At 38.5% G+C, this 18,217-nt stretch overlaps 1 protein-coding gene and 1 long non-coding RNA gene across 7 annotated transcripts in view; one reads left to right on the top strand and one right to left on the bottom strand.

The window, feature by feature from the left end:
* KLC4 (kinesin light chain 4) overlaps positions 1 to 14,562 on the top strand; it is a 59,296-nt gene extending 44,734 nt beyond the window's left edge. For 5 of the 6 annotated variants that reach the window (XM_081944744.1, XM_081944746.1, XM_081944747.1 and 2 more), the window contains 3 exons: positions 10,589 to 10,713; positions 11,483 to 11,540; positions 13,695 to 14,562. In XM_081944744.1, the coding sequence (XP_081800870.1) occupies positions 10,589 to 10,713; positions 11,483 to 11,540; positions 13,695 to 13,772 (261 nt within the window). In that variant the 3' untranslated portion in view covers positions 13,773 to 14,562. Of the gene's footprint in view, positions 1 to 9; positions 5,807 to 10,588; positions 10,714 to 11,482; positions 11,541 to 13,694 lie in introns of those variants that run through there. The other variant, XM_081944749.1, reaches the window with a different exon arrangement.
* The window catches only part of LOC309387852, a 36,308-nt gene that overhangs the window by 14,724 nt on the left and 3,367 nt on the right, over positions 1 to 18,217 (bottom strand). The window lies entirely within an intron of this gene.

Genomic DNA, 18,217 nt, shown 5'->3' with positions numbered 1-18,217 from the left:
GTGCACTAGGCTTAAATGCCTCCTGAGACTTCTCCCCCCTCCCTTCCAACACAATCATCTGGATGCTTGTGCAGCTTCTTTCGACTTTTTCTTCCAAACCAATTCCCCTCCTTCCACTGTTCCTGCTTTCCTCGTCAAGGACTCCACACCCGTCCCAAACCAACCTTCCATCCAAAGTCAGCACCAAGGAACACAGCAGAAGAATATTCAACTGGCTGCACACGGCTCTACTACAGCATCAATCAGCAAGAGAACAGGAAGAAACTCTACGAGGTGGCCTCTCCCCACTTCCTTTGTCTGCCAAACAGGACTTTTCCAGGATTCTCTGTGGCTTCCTTTGTTCTCTTTCCTGTACCTTAACCAGGGGGGAAGAGGTTGATGTTTGAGAGTGACCTTGTTCCCTACTCTGGGGACACTAGATTCACATTTGCCCATTTTCCTATAACTTGCCTTCCCATTTTGCTGCCTTCATTTGAACAATATGCCCCTTCCTGATCTTTTATGCTGCTTTCCTTTTCTTCCTCTTGCTTCCATGGCACAAAGTACAGAATTAAGAGATAGAAACAAATACCCTAATATCTCCTCCCCATCCCATCTTTAAATTGTAGATAAGGATACATGGGCTGAATAAATCATGCTCTTAATTGATGGTAAAATGGTTTGAATGCCCACTGCTGCTATTGTACAAGCCTGGTTTCTACCTGAAGCAGTATTTAAGTCCAGAGACCCATAAAGAAAGATAATAAATAGTTCATCGGTATTCTCTAGTATCTGAGGCCCTTTAACTTCAGGATGTGAAAAGATTAAGAGACAAAAGCTTGTGCTGTGCCTGCTCTAAAATCTTGCTTTCACAGAAATGAAAATAAGAGAAACAAAGGCATTAGAAATGGAAAGGCAACAATAGCAGACAGTGGCATTCAGAGAGCTAACATTAAGTCTTTGACTGATTAATCCCAGTCTGCACTTGCTTTGCCTGTGACACCAGAATGCTAGCATTTCATAAGAAAAGGCTTCTCTAATATTACAACCTTGGGAATATTTTTTCTCCCACAGTTCCTTTCTCATAGTAGGAATAGCAATTGCTGAAAAAGATGGCCAGTCACTTTTTCCTTACTGTTCTGCCCACAGAGCAAGAGGGGTGGGATAGTTGATGGAGTTTCATCTTCAAATTAATTTTCATTAATGTAAATTTTTAACAATGCATTGCGTGTGGTCCCAGCCAAATGCCACAAAGCAAGCATACGTCATAGAAGATTGGTGGGTTAAATGGTAATGTAGCACTATAGCTGCTGCTTATTTAGAAGCATGTCAAGTGAGCAGAAAAGAAAGTAGCAATTTGCACATCTTGTAAGAGAATGATGAGCAAGGAATCTTGCATGCAAGAAGAAGAGACAATAGAAGGCAGACGTTTTAAAGTGGGAATAGGTTGTCCCACTGAGATTGAGCCCTGGAGGAATTTTACAGACGAAGAAAGGTAGAAATGGATTTTCAGTAGACAGTGCCTTCCTGTTTGTATTTTCTTACAAATAAATCAACTACATTTAATTCTGTTTCCCGTTTCCCAGATGTCTGGGATTATCACCCTGGTAGAAGTTGTCCTTGAATGAGCATGTTGCCATAGAGTGAGCTAAGACAGGGGTTCTGGGCAGGAAAAAAAGGCTGATTCCCTCAGGAATTAGGCTGTAATATTTTTATAGAGTGGAGATATGACTCCAAAATACAAACAGGATGCATTGATCTAAAATTGTTGAGAAAGGGAGAAAAAAAACCCCAATGATATTCTAATCAGAACAAAGTAGTGACATGTTCTATATAGCAAAATAGGAAAGCAACCATTTTAAATATCTGGGGATATATTGAAAGAAGCCTTTTCTTTCACCCAGAGAATAGTGGATGTTAACATTTTTAGGCTATGAATCTAGTTTCTAAGATAGTGAGGTTTTTTTTAATTATTTACACTGGTGCTAAATATGGGGGTGGGGTTTCATTTCTGAGGGATAGCCTGATGCTTTAATCCATCACCAGGGCAAGCATATGTGAGGGAAGACTTTTTTTTTCAGCCTATCTGCTGATCATACCATAGTTTTAGGCTGTATGCATGTGACGGGGAGGGGGTTAATGTAGATTAGTATCGTTGTGAATACAGCTGGTTTCTGAAAGTAAGAAAAGATTAGCTGAGTTTACAAATTAGGCTAGGCGTTAGATAAGAGAAAGTTTTTGAAGCTGTGAGTGCTGGAAAATGGAACTGAATAATAAAAGTATGGCATGATGATTTTGTGTGGCTTTTTGAAGTACCCACGCCTGCCTTCTGCTGGAGGAGCAACAAACCAGACCATTCATTCAACCCAGGAGGGTTGTACTCAGTTTTGCCCCAGGGCAATTTGAAAAAAATTTTATGCAACTCCTTTGGGAAGTTTTGTGGAGCTGTGATGAAACCTTTGCTTTTGACTATGTCCTTCAGGAAAGAATGTTCAAGTATACCTGAATCAGGACAGCTTCTCTCTTGCCCTATGGCTGAGGTGGGCAATCTTTGTGATCTGTTACTAAAAATCCTCCCCCACTTTCATTGGCTGCTATGATTCTGCCTTGCCCAAAAAGGAAAGGTGTCTGAGGATTCAAGGAAGAAGCCCCCGGAGGTGAACCCACATGCTGCTCTTGCATCTTCCTCATAAAATACAACCAGCTCTCCTCATTCCGGCTCGACTGTCTGTGTTGCGATGGCCTCTCTGCAAGTCTTTTTATTGCACTGTCTAGAAGGGGCTGAAATTCTGTGTTCTGCTCTCTGCCTTTGAGACCTACATGGTACTTTCCTTGTCGCTGTGAACTCATTTACCGCTGATTAAAGGCAGAAGGACCTGAACCTTTGCTTCCTTGTGCCTCTTTTCCATATGCTGTCTTTGTTTTTTTTTAAACCAATTTATTTTCATCAAACACAATTATTTACATTAGTATACACTACAAATCATCTGGGTGTTTTCCTTTTTGGTTCACTAGAAAATTAGAAAACAGGTGTGCATGTGTGTTTGTATTTAAAATATGAATGCTTTGTATGGCAGTGGTGCAGAGATGAAACTCCCTTAGAAGAAAGTCATTGTTTATATAGAGTAGCTTAAATTTTAATAACTCTCTAAACTGAAAGGAAACACAGAAAGTTTAAAAAGATGTGTCTTTTGAAAGTTGTGTCTGTGAAGAAAGTTTTTAGGGTCTGGAATTCTAGTTTTCTAGGAGAAAATGCTGCTAAACAGCCCTTCAAGAGACAACAACATAAATCACGTCTTTTTCTAGATATCCATCTTGCCTTCCTAAAGTTCAGATATGTTGGACTTTGAGTTCCCAGATACTTAGGTAATCTGTGATTCTGCTTGCTGCAGCTTGTGGAAGTTTATATCCAATACATTTGGAGGGTATCAGAATCGGGAAGTTGATTATATTGTATCCCCAAATTTCTTGTTCTGCTTCTTCCCACAGCAAACCAAATCTTAGCAATAATGCGCAGGCTAATGTTTATTTTCTCCTAGCTGTGTAATTAAAATACATTTATAATTGGGAAATTATGTAAAACTACAACTGTACACTTAATTTTTATAATTAAGAGATTTGTATGTAAAAGCCAGATGCATCTTTTTCTTGCAAAATGTCTAATTCCTTCTAAAATGTAAAGTGCAGCTTTCTACAAACCTGAGATGTGTAACAGTCAAGTTAAACATAAGTGGTGGAAAACTAAAGCATGTAGATGAACTTTTACACTTTGTTATACTTGTTATTAAGCTGGAAAAATAAGTGGAGAAATTTTAAGACATGTAAATACATTTAGAAGAGTAGTAGATAAGAGTGTAGTTTGTTTCAAGGAATGAAGGTTTGCTGAAAGGAGCAAAAACCATTGTGTATAACAATGTACTTCTGCCCACTTCATTATGTGGAAGTGAGTTAGGTATCCTGGAGAAACCTATGAGTTGACTATAGTGGAAACAGCTGTACAAGATGTCTGCTGTAAAACAAGAAAAGTCAATGAATGTGAAGGGATGTGGATTCACTTTCTCAAGAGTGAGCAACCAGTATGAAAATAGTATGTTGAGATAGTTCAGTAGTTCATGTGGAGAATGAGTATTGAGTTACAAATCAAATATGGGAAGGAAGTGGGCCAAGAAAAAGGGGAGGTAGTCCAAGGAATTAGTGATTGTATGGAGTTGTTAATTTTTTTAAGCGCCACCAAGCTTCAAGTATGATCTGAGATCTGAGATCCTGAAAGAGAGAGAGCTGAGAATTTAAATGAATAAAAAGCAGTGCAGGAATTGGTTATTGATGTCATAGAAGCAAGGACTGTTTGCAAGGATAGAACAATATGGAAAAGCATAGTGGGATGCTGGTTGTATAAACAAATTTGAATTGTTTAATTTTCTAATTTTTACTTTGGCATCCTATTTCTTACTTCTTTTCTGCTATCTAAATGAAGTTGCTTACTCTAAAAGGAATAGTGCAACTGGTTTGTATGATGTATATCTGTATGCATAGTCATATTTATTAAATGGTAACAATAGCAGTCACCAGTAGAACTAATATAACTGTTAAGGTTGATTGTAGGAGTCTGTTGAAATAAATTTCAAGCAATCACCTAATTGTACGAGAGAAATTTTAAGCATTTATCTAATGGTATCAAGCAAGGAAAGGAATTGGTCAAACATTTGCAGTCACTTACCACAACTGAGCCTTCTTTGGTATGGCTCCTTCATGGAATGTACTATTATAATCACTATCTTATTTGGCTATTTTGATGGATTTGGAATATGTAGTAACGCATCAGAAGAATACGAAGTTGGGAAGGTTGTCCTTGAATTACAGGTAGTCCTCGTCTTACAATAGTTCATTTAGTGACTGTTCAAAGTTACAATGGAAAAAAACTGGAAAAAGTGACTTATGACCACTTTTCACAGCTACAACCTTTGTAGCATCCCCACGATCATGTGATCAAAATTCGGATGCTTGGCAACTGGTTCATACTTATGACCATTATAAGTATATACATACTGTGTCTTGAGCATGTGATTACTTTTTGCAACCATTGACAAACAAAGTCAATGGGGAAGCCAGATTCACTTAACAACCAGGTTACTAACTTAACAACTGCAATGATTCACTTAACAATTGTGGCAAGAATGGTGGTAAAATGGGGCAAAATTCACTTAACAAATTCTCACTTAACAAAAAAATTGTGGGTTCAATTGTGGTCATAGGTCGAGGACTACCACCTGTATTTTGTGTGAACTGACCACTTTTAATCGATCAGTGTGTTTTAGAAGTGATCTACATCTTATTTTAGGAATATAAATAGCTATACAATTTTGTTGCCTTTACATCCATGATTACTTTAGATGGATCATTGCAGTTGCTAAAAATATGATTCAAAAAACCACTTGAATTTTTATCAACACATCACTACCTAAGATCACATATGTAATCTTTGTATGATGATTAGTGTTGGAAACAAGTTGAAAAGATCAAAACACAGATGCTATTTTCCATGACTTTCTTCACAGTCTTATCTCAAAACAAGTAGCTTTCCTGTGAAAGCAACACCTAGGTTAATTTTATTAAGGGAGTGGGGCAAGGTTTCAGAAGTCTCTTATTCTGAATAAAGCATTTTTCCCATGCAGTAAAACATCTTGCTTTTTCCTTGAGAGTCCTACTTGCCAAAATGTTTATGTCTAGATATGTACCAACTGTATTGTCATGCTGGTATATTAAGAACACCATCTACGGTATTTCAACTGCAGAGGATGAAATCAGCCAAAATAAAAGGGAATCCTAATTTTTTTGTCTCCTCTAGCCTTTCATTATCTGGTCCATTTGATTAGTCTTTGTATATATTTTTTAAGGATTCAGGTCAGTTTTTGACTCCTGGTGACTACATGGGCTTGGCAAGGTTTTCAGCAGTGGTTTGCCTCCTTCCAAAACAGAGAGACTGACCCAAGGTCACCCAGCTGCCTTTGTGCCTAAGGCAGAACTAGAACTCAACCTAGCCTGGTTCCTTAATCATTATGCGAAATTGGTTCTTTAGATCTGTATGCATACAACAGCAAAAACAAAAAAAATTCCATGGCAGATAAAAAGGTAAAGATACCCTTAAAATGTACCTTGATTCACAGAGCTCATATGAACACATTGTTGTGTAGAATTAATTTTCCTAGCATTTTTCCCCCCCTCTTATGATGCTCCTTTGCATTCCAAACAATGGAGAGCATTCAAAAAACAGTATTTTGACACTAGAGTCATTAAAAGCTATACAGTACTCAGGCTTTGTCCTCTAAAGCTACTGCTCATCTCTGTAGAACACGGGTGTTAAACTCGATTGCATCACATGACGTATCGTGATGTATCATGTTTTTCCTTTCTGGAGCTGGGGTAGGCATGGCCTGTGTGTGATGCATCCGACCCGCGGGCCACCAGTTTGATACCTCTGCTATAGAACATTTTCCTAAATATTGTAGAATACCTATTCCTATCCACATTAATTCAACAGAAACAAACCAATATTTTCAGAAGGGTTTTCACAACTCCATTTTTTGTTTCACATGTCACATCTGGGATATAAAAATATAAAACATATTTTTAAGAGATGCATAGTTGATGTGAAATACTGAATCTGCTCAAAATGTAGAAATTTAGTTGTACAATTTACATAGCCATCCATTGCTCGTGGTTCTGGGTGGCATACAAAAAATATTTGAAATCTTTCAATGCAATAAATTGTTGAAGAATAAAGACCTCATCTAAACCATGCAGCTTAGTTATGATTAATTATACAGCTACATCGTTGCTTCATCAAAGCATCAACATTTAGCCATGAAGAATTATTTTGTATTGAATGCATTTGGTAGCATATAAACTGGATGGAATATCTGTAATGGTATTTTCTTCATGTAACACCTCTCCAAGCACAAATAATAATTCTGCACAACTGATATTTGTTAAGTGGCATGTGCTTCAAAAGCTCAAGTATTGGGATGCCTTTTTAAATGAAACAACCAGATTAAATACGGTAGATCACACTGTGAATTCCATGGCCAAGTTTTTACACTGTGCTAAACCTTGCTTGGCTGAATAAACCATGGACTGGGTTCACATATTTAGACATATGTGACCTAGCCAATCTCATCTCTCTCAAGAGCTTCTGATTTGAATGGGTAACTGCACAGATTAGTTTAAGCCTATTCACAGCTGCTGCTGCAATTCCATCAGGATCCAACATGAGCCAAGCAACTAGGTTCCATTAGTGTATATTCCTACCAGAACAGCAGTCATTTGTAACTTGGTGCTTTTCCCACATTCTGGACTATTAGAATAATCATAGGTTGCAACAGTGTATCAAATTGAAAAGATTCCAATATTCTGGGCAATAATTACCACGAGAGCCAGTCTGGCCTAGTGATTAAAGCACTAGGATAGAAAGCAGGAAACTGAGTTCTAGTCCTGCCTTAGGCACAAAAGCCATCTGGGTGACTTTGGACCAGTGTCTCTCAGCTCAACTCACCTCACTGAGTTCTTGTGGGGAACAGAGGAGGAGGAGTATTAGTTATGTTTTACCATCTTGAGTTACTTATAAACGTAGCAAAGGTGGGATAAAAAAAACCTCTTAAAGAATAGATTATTATTGATGCCCCATCATCCTCATGTAAGCCTACTGGAGTCCAAATGGCCTTCACACTGAAATTGCCCCCAGCTGTATAATGTATTAACTCTTGCATTGTATACTGCAAAGCACACAGGGAATTGCTGGCCTTTTAGACGTTGAACTACAACTCTTAGCATTTATTATGCTTGACTCATATCAAAGTATGACATGGGCATGAGTTCTAGAATCAAAGAACTCAAAAAAGATTATGTGAAATCAATGATCTCTTACATTAATCTATAATATAGCATGATTCTCCAACGTTTCAGCTCATGACTATGAATTTATGTTTTTCCCACACTGAGAACACAGAGTTTAAAAAGCTAACTGGAAAAGAATAGTGACCTGAGTCTATCTCCAGCCCGTTAGCCTTCTGTGTAATCAAGATAAACACCAAGAATAGGACTGATGTGGCATGTTTACTTTTTAAAATTCAAAAGAGAGAAACATGTTTTAGAAGCATTTCGCTTCCTCTGGTATTCTGGAAGGAGAGAGATTACAGAAGAATTTTTTCATTCTAAACAGGGGTTTTTATATTGAGAAGTCTTACTGTTTTCACTTCAGGACTTGGAAGATGTGGTTGATTTAGCTTAATAAGGATGCAATCTTGGAATTAAACAAGACAAGTTCTCTCCACAACGCAGAAGTGGACTGTCGTATAGGGCTGATGGGCACACATCATTTTGAAAGCATGTGTCCTTTGTATTTGAGTTTTCACAAAGTCTGTCTGCCACAACTATCTATCTAGAAAAAGCTAGAAAGTGAATGTGCTCCCCTTCTCTCTTATCTTGGCTTCCATGCTTCTTATCACACAGTTTACATTTTGTTTTTGTCTGGAGTGGACTTATGCATACTGTGATTTTTTTACTGTCTTGAAAAAAAGAACCTATCTATGTGTTCAGAGGCATTCCTGGAAATAAAGTTATAGCTGAAAGCCCATGTTTTGCATCTTTTAACTCTTGTAATTTTAATTAAAAATCAAATGGGACTAGAAACCTCATAGACGCAGAGGAGAAATCCATACACTGTACAGATTGGTATTCACAGAAATGAGATCGCTGCTCACTCTTGACATGAGGTGTAAGGAATCTTTTGGGAAAGAATAGAAACTTCATCTTCTCTCAGTTGGAAATCTAATTACTAGATCTAAAAATCTAGAATACTTTCTGTCTTTTCCACTACAAGATTTACGTTCAACCTTCATGAAACCACAGAAAAAAGTCAAACAAAATATATAATATATGGTATCGAAAAGTAATGTAAAATATTGTAGAAAATGTAGAAAAGTAATATAAAGTGAAAACCGTGTTGGAACTGACAAAATCTAGTCTTGCATCCTATTTCTTAACATTCCTGGTTATCTAATACTAAGAAAGATTTGGGGCATGAGCCCAACTGCTTCCTCTTGATGGTGTTCCCTAGCAACTAATGTTACTCAATGATCGTAATATACAACATAATGACTCATAGCCATTGACAGCCTTATTCTCTGGTAAATCCCTTTGAAAAAACCCACTAAAGACAGCTTATTCCTTTTGTATGAAGTGTTGACATATTTTGTATCAACCATTAGATGCCAGAAAAACAAACTAATAATTGAAATAGTTTTTTGAATAACTTGGAGCAGATAAGAGCTTTCCAGATTGCTTTTTCTTTTTAAATTACATTCTCACAGTAGTAGTTGTAACCAATGAGAAGAATACAGAGACCTAGTCCCAAAGGTGCTTTTTCAGGAGGCAACTGGACTTCCTTGTTTTTTCTTTAAAGATATTTCATTTCTCATCCAAGCCAAGAGAGCCTGCGCCTGTCTTCAACAATGAAGGGACACAGGGCAGAAAACTTTCTGCAGCCAAGAAGGCTCCACACCCATTTGCACTACTCATGCGTCCCTGGGGACACAGATAAACCTCCAAGTGGCCTCAATGACTCTTTAAGAATGCAAATGACCAGCTATCTGCAAGGAATATAAATCCTTCCATTCCCCACCATCCAGTCAGAGCTGAAGAAGCTTCTTGGATGCGAAGTGACATGTCTTCAAAGAAAAAGCAGAAGTCCAGTTGCCTCCTGAAAAAGCACCTTTGGGACCATGACCTGGATGACTGAGAATCTCCACAGATTTATAGATACCTAGATTACACCTGTTTGGTTTCAGTTAAAACTTGCTGGCTATAGCATCTTACTAGGAATCTGGGTGATTGAAAATCATATTTCTGGAGAGATACAAATTTAATCTCACATAGCAGTATAGATAGCCTTAAATTTTTGTGACCTGGTTTTTACTTTCAGAAAACTCATATGCACATGCATATATAAACATAAATTTCTTGACTGACTTTAAAGTTATCTCCATTTCCCCTTCCCCCAGAATATATTTATATTAATAGAAGCATATAAACATATTACTCCCCTATCGATGTATGTGGGAGGAAGGTCTCTTTAGAGCATCCCAGTATTACCGGTATGTGGTATGCAAATCTGAAGACCACATTATCCATCCAGTAGAGTCAAGGGAGAAAATCTTTAGCTAATTATGTTTCAGGTTATTGGAAGAAATCACATTTTAAAAAAATATTGTCCTCAAAAAGAAGAAAATTTCAACACAAAGAAAAAAGGAGAAAAACAGGGTTGCTTGCTTTCTCCATTGGCTTTAAGTGGAAGGACTTTTTATGAGAAAGCACTGAAAAGTGCATTTCCTACTTAAACACCTGGTATAATCAAGCTTTAGTGTATAAACTAATTTAGAGTTTAATAAAAACTGAGGTGTATACCTGTATTTGTTTGTTAGGATTGCTTCCTATTTTTTTAAATGGCAAAACTATCAGTATATTGCTATTAATACAGTCTAACTTGGAACTCTATATTCTGGAATACGAAGGCTTCATCCACCATCTCTTGTCATATTTTTATCTTCCTTTCCAGGATGGTACTGGTGCTCTTCAACGCACTGGTTCGCTAGGAAAGATTCGAGATGTGCTAAGAAGAAGCAGTGAAATTCTGGTCAAGAAACTTCAAGGGAATGGCCCATTAGAGCCACGTAGTACTAAGTAGGAGGCACTTCTTGGGTTCATATGTATCTGTTGCCTGTCAGACCTGCCCCTTTCCTTACCATAGACTGCATAACTCATCTTTAATTGGCAATAAAAACAATTTTAGTTTCTACTTAATGTATTTGTGTAACACATAATCTAACAATTCTAGATGCCCTATGTCATAATGGATGAAAGGCTGATTGCAGTGCTTTAACTTTTATGCTGTACTAGAATGTTTTAGATTTATTAAGCAAAGGCACATTTCTGAGACTTCTCAATGTGTCCTTGCTTAAAGACATGACATGATGAGACTATGAACCACATAGATCCAATGTTTTTTTTTTACAATGGTGATACCATTCTATAGAAAAATGGCATCACCATTCTTAGTTCCCATTTGCCATTAAGGTACCTTTTTCAATCTTAATATTCTTTAGATGGATTAAATTACAATACTTCCACCATTATGATTATCCCAGCATGTCTATTAAGAAGATCCTATTTCTCTAAGTCTTTTCTGAGAAGATGATGCTAGCTTTTAAAATCATCATATATTCATTCATTTCAAGTATTAATAAAGATACAATTCCAAATTTTTATTGATACAAACAAGAAATCCACTTTCAGCTTTAAACACATAATCTTGAATATTCTCTTGTTTTTTTTCCCTTTCACTAAAACAGAAGTTTTGATTTTTTGCTTATTTATTATTAATCTGGATCAAAGTAAAAGTAAATCTGGAGATAGCACAATAAAAATAATTTCTTTCTCCCTACTTTATTAGCATGAAACGAGCTGTTTCGTTGAACTACCTGAATAAATCCAGTGAGGATACTTTCCAGGTAAGAGCATCGTTTGTCTTATTTCCTAACAATGAATACTTTCTGCATTATTGTCCTGCTAACCCCAGAGTGAGAAGGAATAGGGAAGAAAATGGATATAAAAGGGAGACATGTTCAGTTAAGGGCTGGATGTGGTTTTTAGTTGTGAACATTTCTTCGTATTTCATTTCTTCATATAATTTGTTTTGATGCTCCCCTTTTCCAGATACAATTACAAAATGAGTGAATTTGTGGACAAATTTCCAAGTGATTGTTTCTGAGATGATAATCATAGTAGCTTGAAAAACTGCCATTCTCCTCCACAAAAGCGCTGTTGTATTCTGGATTATGAAAGGATATGGCATAATGCTAGAGGAATACGTAAAATAAAACACAGGGAACGAAGATAGGGAATGCATAAGACAGGGAAAGAGGAGAAAGCAACGTCTCAAAGATTCATATCTTTTGTTCAAATCTTTTCAAATCCTTTTTGGTTTATTGCAACATGGCTTACGTGGGGCTGCTCTTGAAGAACATTCAGAAATGTTGCTTCGTGGATGTTAAATCCTGGCTATTTCTTTACAGTGCAATTCAGGTTGCTGATCATAATTTTTAAAGCCCTGAATGATACAAGACCAAATTATTTGCAAGACTATCTCCCACTAGAGTAGCTGTGCTCCGGGTCCTTTCCCTTAAATATTGCCATGTCGGGGGGGATCTAGTTCAATGTGCCTTCTTATAGCCATCCCTGTCCTTTGGAACCCCTTCTCCTGAGATCTAACGCAGGGGTCTCCAACCTTGCCAACTTTACGACTTGTGGATTTCAACTCCCAGATTCCTCACCCAGTTTTGCTGCTTTGCTGGCTTAGAAATTCTGGGAGTTGAAGTCCATAAGTCTTAAAGTTGCCAAGGTTGGAGACCCCTGATCTAACGGACCACTCCTACTTGCCCAGCTTTTTGAAAAACCTTAAAGACTTGGGTTTTTCTCCAAATGTGTGAGGCTGGACCCAGAAACATGCCTTGTGGATATGTGGAAATGCGTTGTGGTTGGAGACACTGGGAGGCTTTCGGTTTGTTTTTTCCTACCATTTTTTAAAATTGTTTTTACTGCTGATAGCCACCTAGGATTATGTTGTATTAGATGAGTGATGATTTGGGATGATATGACATTGTGAAGCAAGAATTTTCCCCTCCTTTACCATGTTTGTGAAATACAGGATTTACAGTCTAATATACTTCTTTCTGGATATAAATCTGAGCATGCACTAGGTCATTTTTAATGATGTAGTGCAGTGGTCGGCAAGCCGCGGCTCGCGAGCTTCTTTACACATTTTAATGCGGCTCTTCTGTGTGCCGGGCGCCCGCTCCCCTCCCTCCTCTCGGGCACTTCAAAACAAGCGCCCCTTTCCCTTTTTTCGACCCACAATGATTAGGGAGGATCCGGAAGTTGGGTGGGGACGAGAAGCGAGGAGGCAGAAAAAGAAACAGAGGCTAAGGAGCTTCCCCCCGCCTCCTCCCAGCAAAAATCTAACCGGGGAGCCGGGCAGGCAGTAGCAAATTAGCCGATCACGCCGGCTCCCTGATAAGATTTTTGCGGGGGGGGGGGGGGAGAAGCTCCTTGGCCTCCGTCTCTTTTTCTCCCTCCTCGCTTCCTGGGGCTCCACCAATGGGGGAGCAAGGCCCGCCCAGCGCCAGGCTTTGGGCTAACACAGAGGTCTGCAAAGTTGGCTGTTGAATTCTGGGAGTTGAAGTCCACCAGTCTTAAGAGCCAATTTTGCAGATCCCTGGGCTAATATGATTGATGCCCTTGGTGGACTTCAATTCTCAGAATTCTGGGAGTTGAAGTCCACAAGTCTTCAAGCTGTCAGGTTTGAAGACCCCTTGGGGTTTTTTTCCTAAAGGGTTAGGGATGCAAGGATCTTGTAACTTGACAGCTTTAAGACTTGCGTGCTTCAAATGCCAGAGTTTATTGAAACTAAAAACAGTGTACCATCCTATGTATTTTCGGTTTTAAAAATGTGGCTCTCAAAATAAATTTCAATTGTGGTTTTGGCGAGATTTGGCTCAGTTGAAAAAAAAAAGGTTGCCCACCACTGATGTAGTGCATCCAGCACACACTGGGAGACAGGCCTATGCAGATTGGCAGATTCAAATTCATAAAAATTTGTTTTTCAGGGTTCTCAACATCTTCGAGCGGAGAGTAGAGGCTTCAGTGCAAGCAGTGTGGATCTTTCCTCTCACACCTCTAACTGAGTCTACCCTGTTGCCATCTCAGATATTACCTGCTTCACTTATTATTTGGAGATTTCAGTTGCAACCTCCTCACATTTTCTCATGTTGATGAGTAGCTATGTGTTGACAGAGCTCTCACCCTGGATGGCGCTAACTAATGTGGAGCCACTGCCAGATGAGATAAGGAAGCTCTCTTCAGTAATTTATCATGGACTTTGCACCCTGGCTGAATGCACTTTCCAAGTTGTATTTTGATGATTGCACAGTGTGCGCTCCAAGAGCTCTTACATATTGTAAGTATTGGCTCTCTGAAGTCCAAAGACATAGCTCTCCCTTAAGAAGAGCTACATTTCCACTACACAGTACTGCTGGGAGAAGTATATCTCCAGCTGGATTCTAATGCCTGACTTATTCCTTCAGTGCCTACCTCTAGGCTTGACTTTGATAGGATTTAGTTGAATTTATGTTTGCACTCTAACGACCCTTATCTTCATCCTACCGTCTTTTATGATGAAAACCTTTCCAAATCAAAATAGTTGCTCCTGAATTTCTGAAGCAGGCAGGAAGTTGGCCTGTTCAGTTTTGTGGGAAATTACTTTGTGTAAGGGATAAAGTCGAAGTATGAAGAGGCATGTAGATTCTACAGAGGTTAAGTACATGTTCACTCTCCTTTCTACAAGCCTGTCTGCATTTTGACTCATTAGTGGTGTCTGTCTTCAAATGAACAATGGACATACGTTACCCTTGATTCACTTCTGATTGTTGTTTTAATTTAATAAAATGATCACAAGAAATGATCACAAGAAACAAACTTGCCAAATGTTTCCAATTCATTTCATTTGTCTTGGATTTGTATCTTCACTGAATAACAGCTATGACAAAGAACAAGAGAAAGAGCACACAAAAACGGTCATAATTGTAGCAGAAAAAGTGGGGGCACTTTACCATTTTCTTAAGGAGAAGAGCAAGAACAAACATTGCATTGTTGAACACAAGTCATAATTATACCTATATGAGAGGGTGACTTTTGGCCAGTCACACTCTCAGTACAACCCATCTCTTAGGAATGTTGTGGGGAAAACAGGATGCAGGATTATGAGGCATGTTTATTGCCTTGATTTGACCAAAATGCATATTTAAAAGATAAGATAAAAATCGAATGATAATAATAACACATATAACTGTGACCAGCCGTAATAATAACTCTGCATTCACAAAATTTCTATCTATCAATTACAAAAGGCTACTCCGTGTATATATTACACCAAGAGAGTACCTTAGGTCCTGGGGAAGAACTAAGTGCAAATGAAAGTGAGCATCAGTTAAAGAATGAGAAGCCATGATTTCATATTTTTGCATATATAATAATAATGATAAACTGAAGCTTTATGGAAAAACCAGAAATTGAAATATGGTCATTGACAAATACTATAAAAATTTTTAGCACGGATATAGCAGCGGAATTTGTTGTAGAGATATGTGCAATAAACCAGGGTAAAACATGAATAGTAATAGAATTTAAATGCCAAATGGACAAGCTATCAGGAGCCATCATTTTAAAGCCTCTTTAGGGCTTTCTACAGTAGGATAACATCAAGGATGGACAAATTAAAAATGTGATTAGCAAACAATACATCCAAAGAGTAAGAAAATTGCTAAAGCAAAAGTGAATGGTGGAAGCACTAGTGTCATTAATACCTGGGTCATATCTGGATATGATACTCTGCTGGAATTATTAATTGCACACAAGCAGAGTTGGATAATTTGGACTGAAAAACAAGAAAGCAAATGACTATTCACTATGCATTATATCTCTGCAGTGATTTGATAGATTATACTTTCCATGCAGAACTGGAGGTAAGGGTTTACTTCAAGTCAAACTGTTGAAGAAATGCATGCACTGGTTGATTATATAAAAACACTTAAGAACAAGCACTGATGTAAGTTAAAAATTGGAACTTACTAAATGTGCAGGAAACAAAACATAAATAATGAAATAACGTAATAAAAATATGAATAAATTGCTGGCAAGGAAAAACATATTTCTATTTCTACAAAAAATCAAAGGGGAAATTGATGAAGTTAAAACAATCACAACTGAAACATTACTTCAAAAAAAGGCACCTTGATTTTGGCTGCTCAAGGGCCAGCTATTTGAACTAATGCAATCAAAGCCAAAACTTAAAAATCATCAAATGATTCAAAATGTAGATTGTTCAAAGAAGCAGAAGAAATAGTAGTCATACACTCAGCTAGTGGAAGAAGATTGCACAAATATTATAAACGACATAACTGTTGCCGAAATGATTCACGGATACAGCTATAAAAATTATCTGCTACTAATGAATAATTTGGAAGGCAGAGTTGAAAAACTTGTCAAAATGAGCAGATTAAAAATCTGTGGAACTTCTAAATACAAACTGATTAATCTTGGTATATAACGCCAGATTTAATTGTTGAAAAGAGGGTGTGTAGTTGATGTAGCAATACCAAGGAATAGAATAGAAGACAAAGAATTGGAAAAGATCACAAAGCATCTGAAAATCGAAGTTGAAAATCAATGACATACATCAACTGCAATGGTCCTAGTAGTTATTGATTTAGGTGCCATATCAAAAGAACTTGGCCCGCACTTAGAAAATTTGTACATTGACAAACTTTCCATCTGTCAATTACAAAAGACCATGATATACGGTATTACAGCATCTTAACTTCTTGGGAAGAACTTCATGCATATGAAGGCTAACACTAGCTAAAGAACGTGCCCCTGTGATTTCATACTGTTGAATATAAAAATAACCTCACCCTGGCTAAAGCTAGCTTATCTAAATCATAAAAGTATAAATAACTAGTAGGGCGCAGCAGTGAGTTAGGGTTTTCCCTATTGCAGCAATGGCGAACCATTTTTGGCTCGCGTGCCACAAGTGGGGGGAGTGCAGGGGGGTCGTGTGCGGGCGTGCTGCACCCATAATGCAACGCGCGACCCCCCAGTGCGCATGTGCACACAACGCACGACCCCCCCCATTTTACATGCTTTTTTCGCCCTCCCCAGGCTCCAGAGGCTTTATAGGAGCCTGGGGAGGGCGAAAAGAGCCTCCCCCGCCCCCCCGGAGGCCCTCCGGAGGCTTCAGGGACCATCCGGAGGCTTCCCTGACGCCTTCGGAGCGCTTAAAACCACCCTCCGAGCAAACCGGAAGTGACTTCCGGTTTGCTCGGAGGGTCGTTTTAAGCACTCCGGAGGCTTCAGGGACCGTCAGGAGGCTTCCCTGAAGCCTTTAGAATGCTTAAAACCACCCTCCGAGCAAACCGGAAGTGACTTCTGGTTTGCTCGGAGGGTCGTTTTAAGCACTCCGAAGGCTTCAGGGAAGCCTCCGGACGGTCCCTGAAGCCTTCGGAATGCTTAAAACAAATGGCTCCGCGTGCCATAGGTTCGCCATCACTGCTCTATTGCTTTGTGCTATGTACAGTAGCAGTTAACTGAATTCTTGCAATCCAGACATATCATCCCAAAGGTGCTTTTTTTCAGGAGGCAACTGGACTTTCTGGTTTTTCTTTGAAGATATTTCACTTCTCATCCAAGAAGCTTCTTCAGCTCTGAGCTGAATGAGAAGTGAAAGTCTTCAAAGAAAAAACAAAGTCCAGTTGCCTCCTGAAAAAAGCACCTTTGGGACAACCATGACCTGGATGACTGAGAATCTCTACAGACAATCCAGACATAGGTTAAATTGGTTAACCAATTTTAAAATGTGGCCGTGATTCATTTTGAGTTTTATGAAGTGGCTAACACAAATTACAGTCATGGTTTCTGCCAGAACTTTGGGCCTTGCCTACTGCCCAAGAGTACTATTGAGACAGGTCTTGCAGAGTTGTGATTAAGAAAAGTCCCTACAACCAAATAAAAAATGAGGTAGGCATTACTATTTAACAATTAGATCCCGATCAGGTGTATCAACTGAATTTTTATCCCTTTACAATAAAATAGAGAATATGGAAAGCACCAAAATCTAAGCAGTTATTAACATTTTTGTAAGATAGGGGTGAAATTTTGGTGGCCAAAGTCCTATTATAGACTACAGATCCATTTGATTTTACTGCTTGTTTTGAAGTACCAAAAAGTACCTTCGGGGAATTATACCAGATTATCTATTTTTTTAAAAATCCCACATTGCTCTTCTTCCCTGAACTTTATAGTCTATAAAGTTCTATATCTACAGTTTCGATACTATGCTTACTTGAAAACACCTGTTATCCAAAGAAATCTAGAACACACGCGTTCCAGTTAATTCCTTAAATTCTTCGTAGGTCAACAAACTAACACGGCTGCCCTTCTGGGTCGACTCTTTCTATCGCTCCAGCCCTAGGAGACCCCTTTGCCCTGGGAGGCTTCGATCGGAACCACGACTTGCCACACTGACCGAAACAAGAACCACCGGCGGAAGGCCCGAAGTTCAATCCACCCGGCCGTG

The sequence above is a fragment of the Natrix helvetica genome, assembly GCF_964273705.1.
Source record: "Natrix helvetica genome assembly, chromosome: 2".
Lineage (NCBI taxonomy): Eukaryota > Metazoa > Chordata > Lepidosauria > Squamata > Natricidae > Natrix > Natrix helvetica.
Note: the sequence above shows the minus strand (reverse complement) of the source record. Positions and strands in the feature narration are given on the sequence as shown.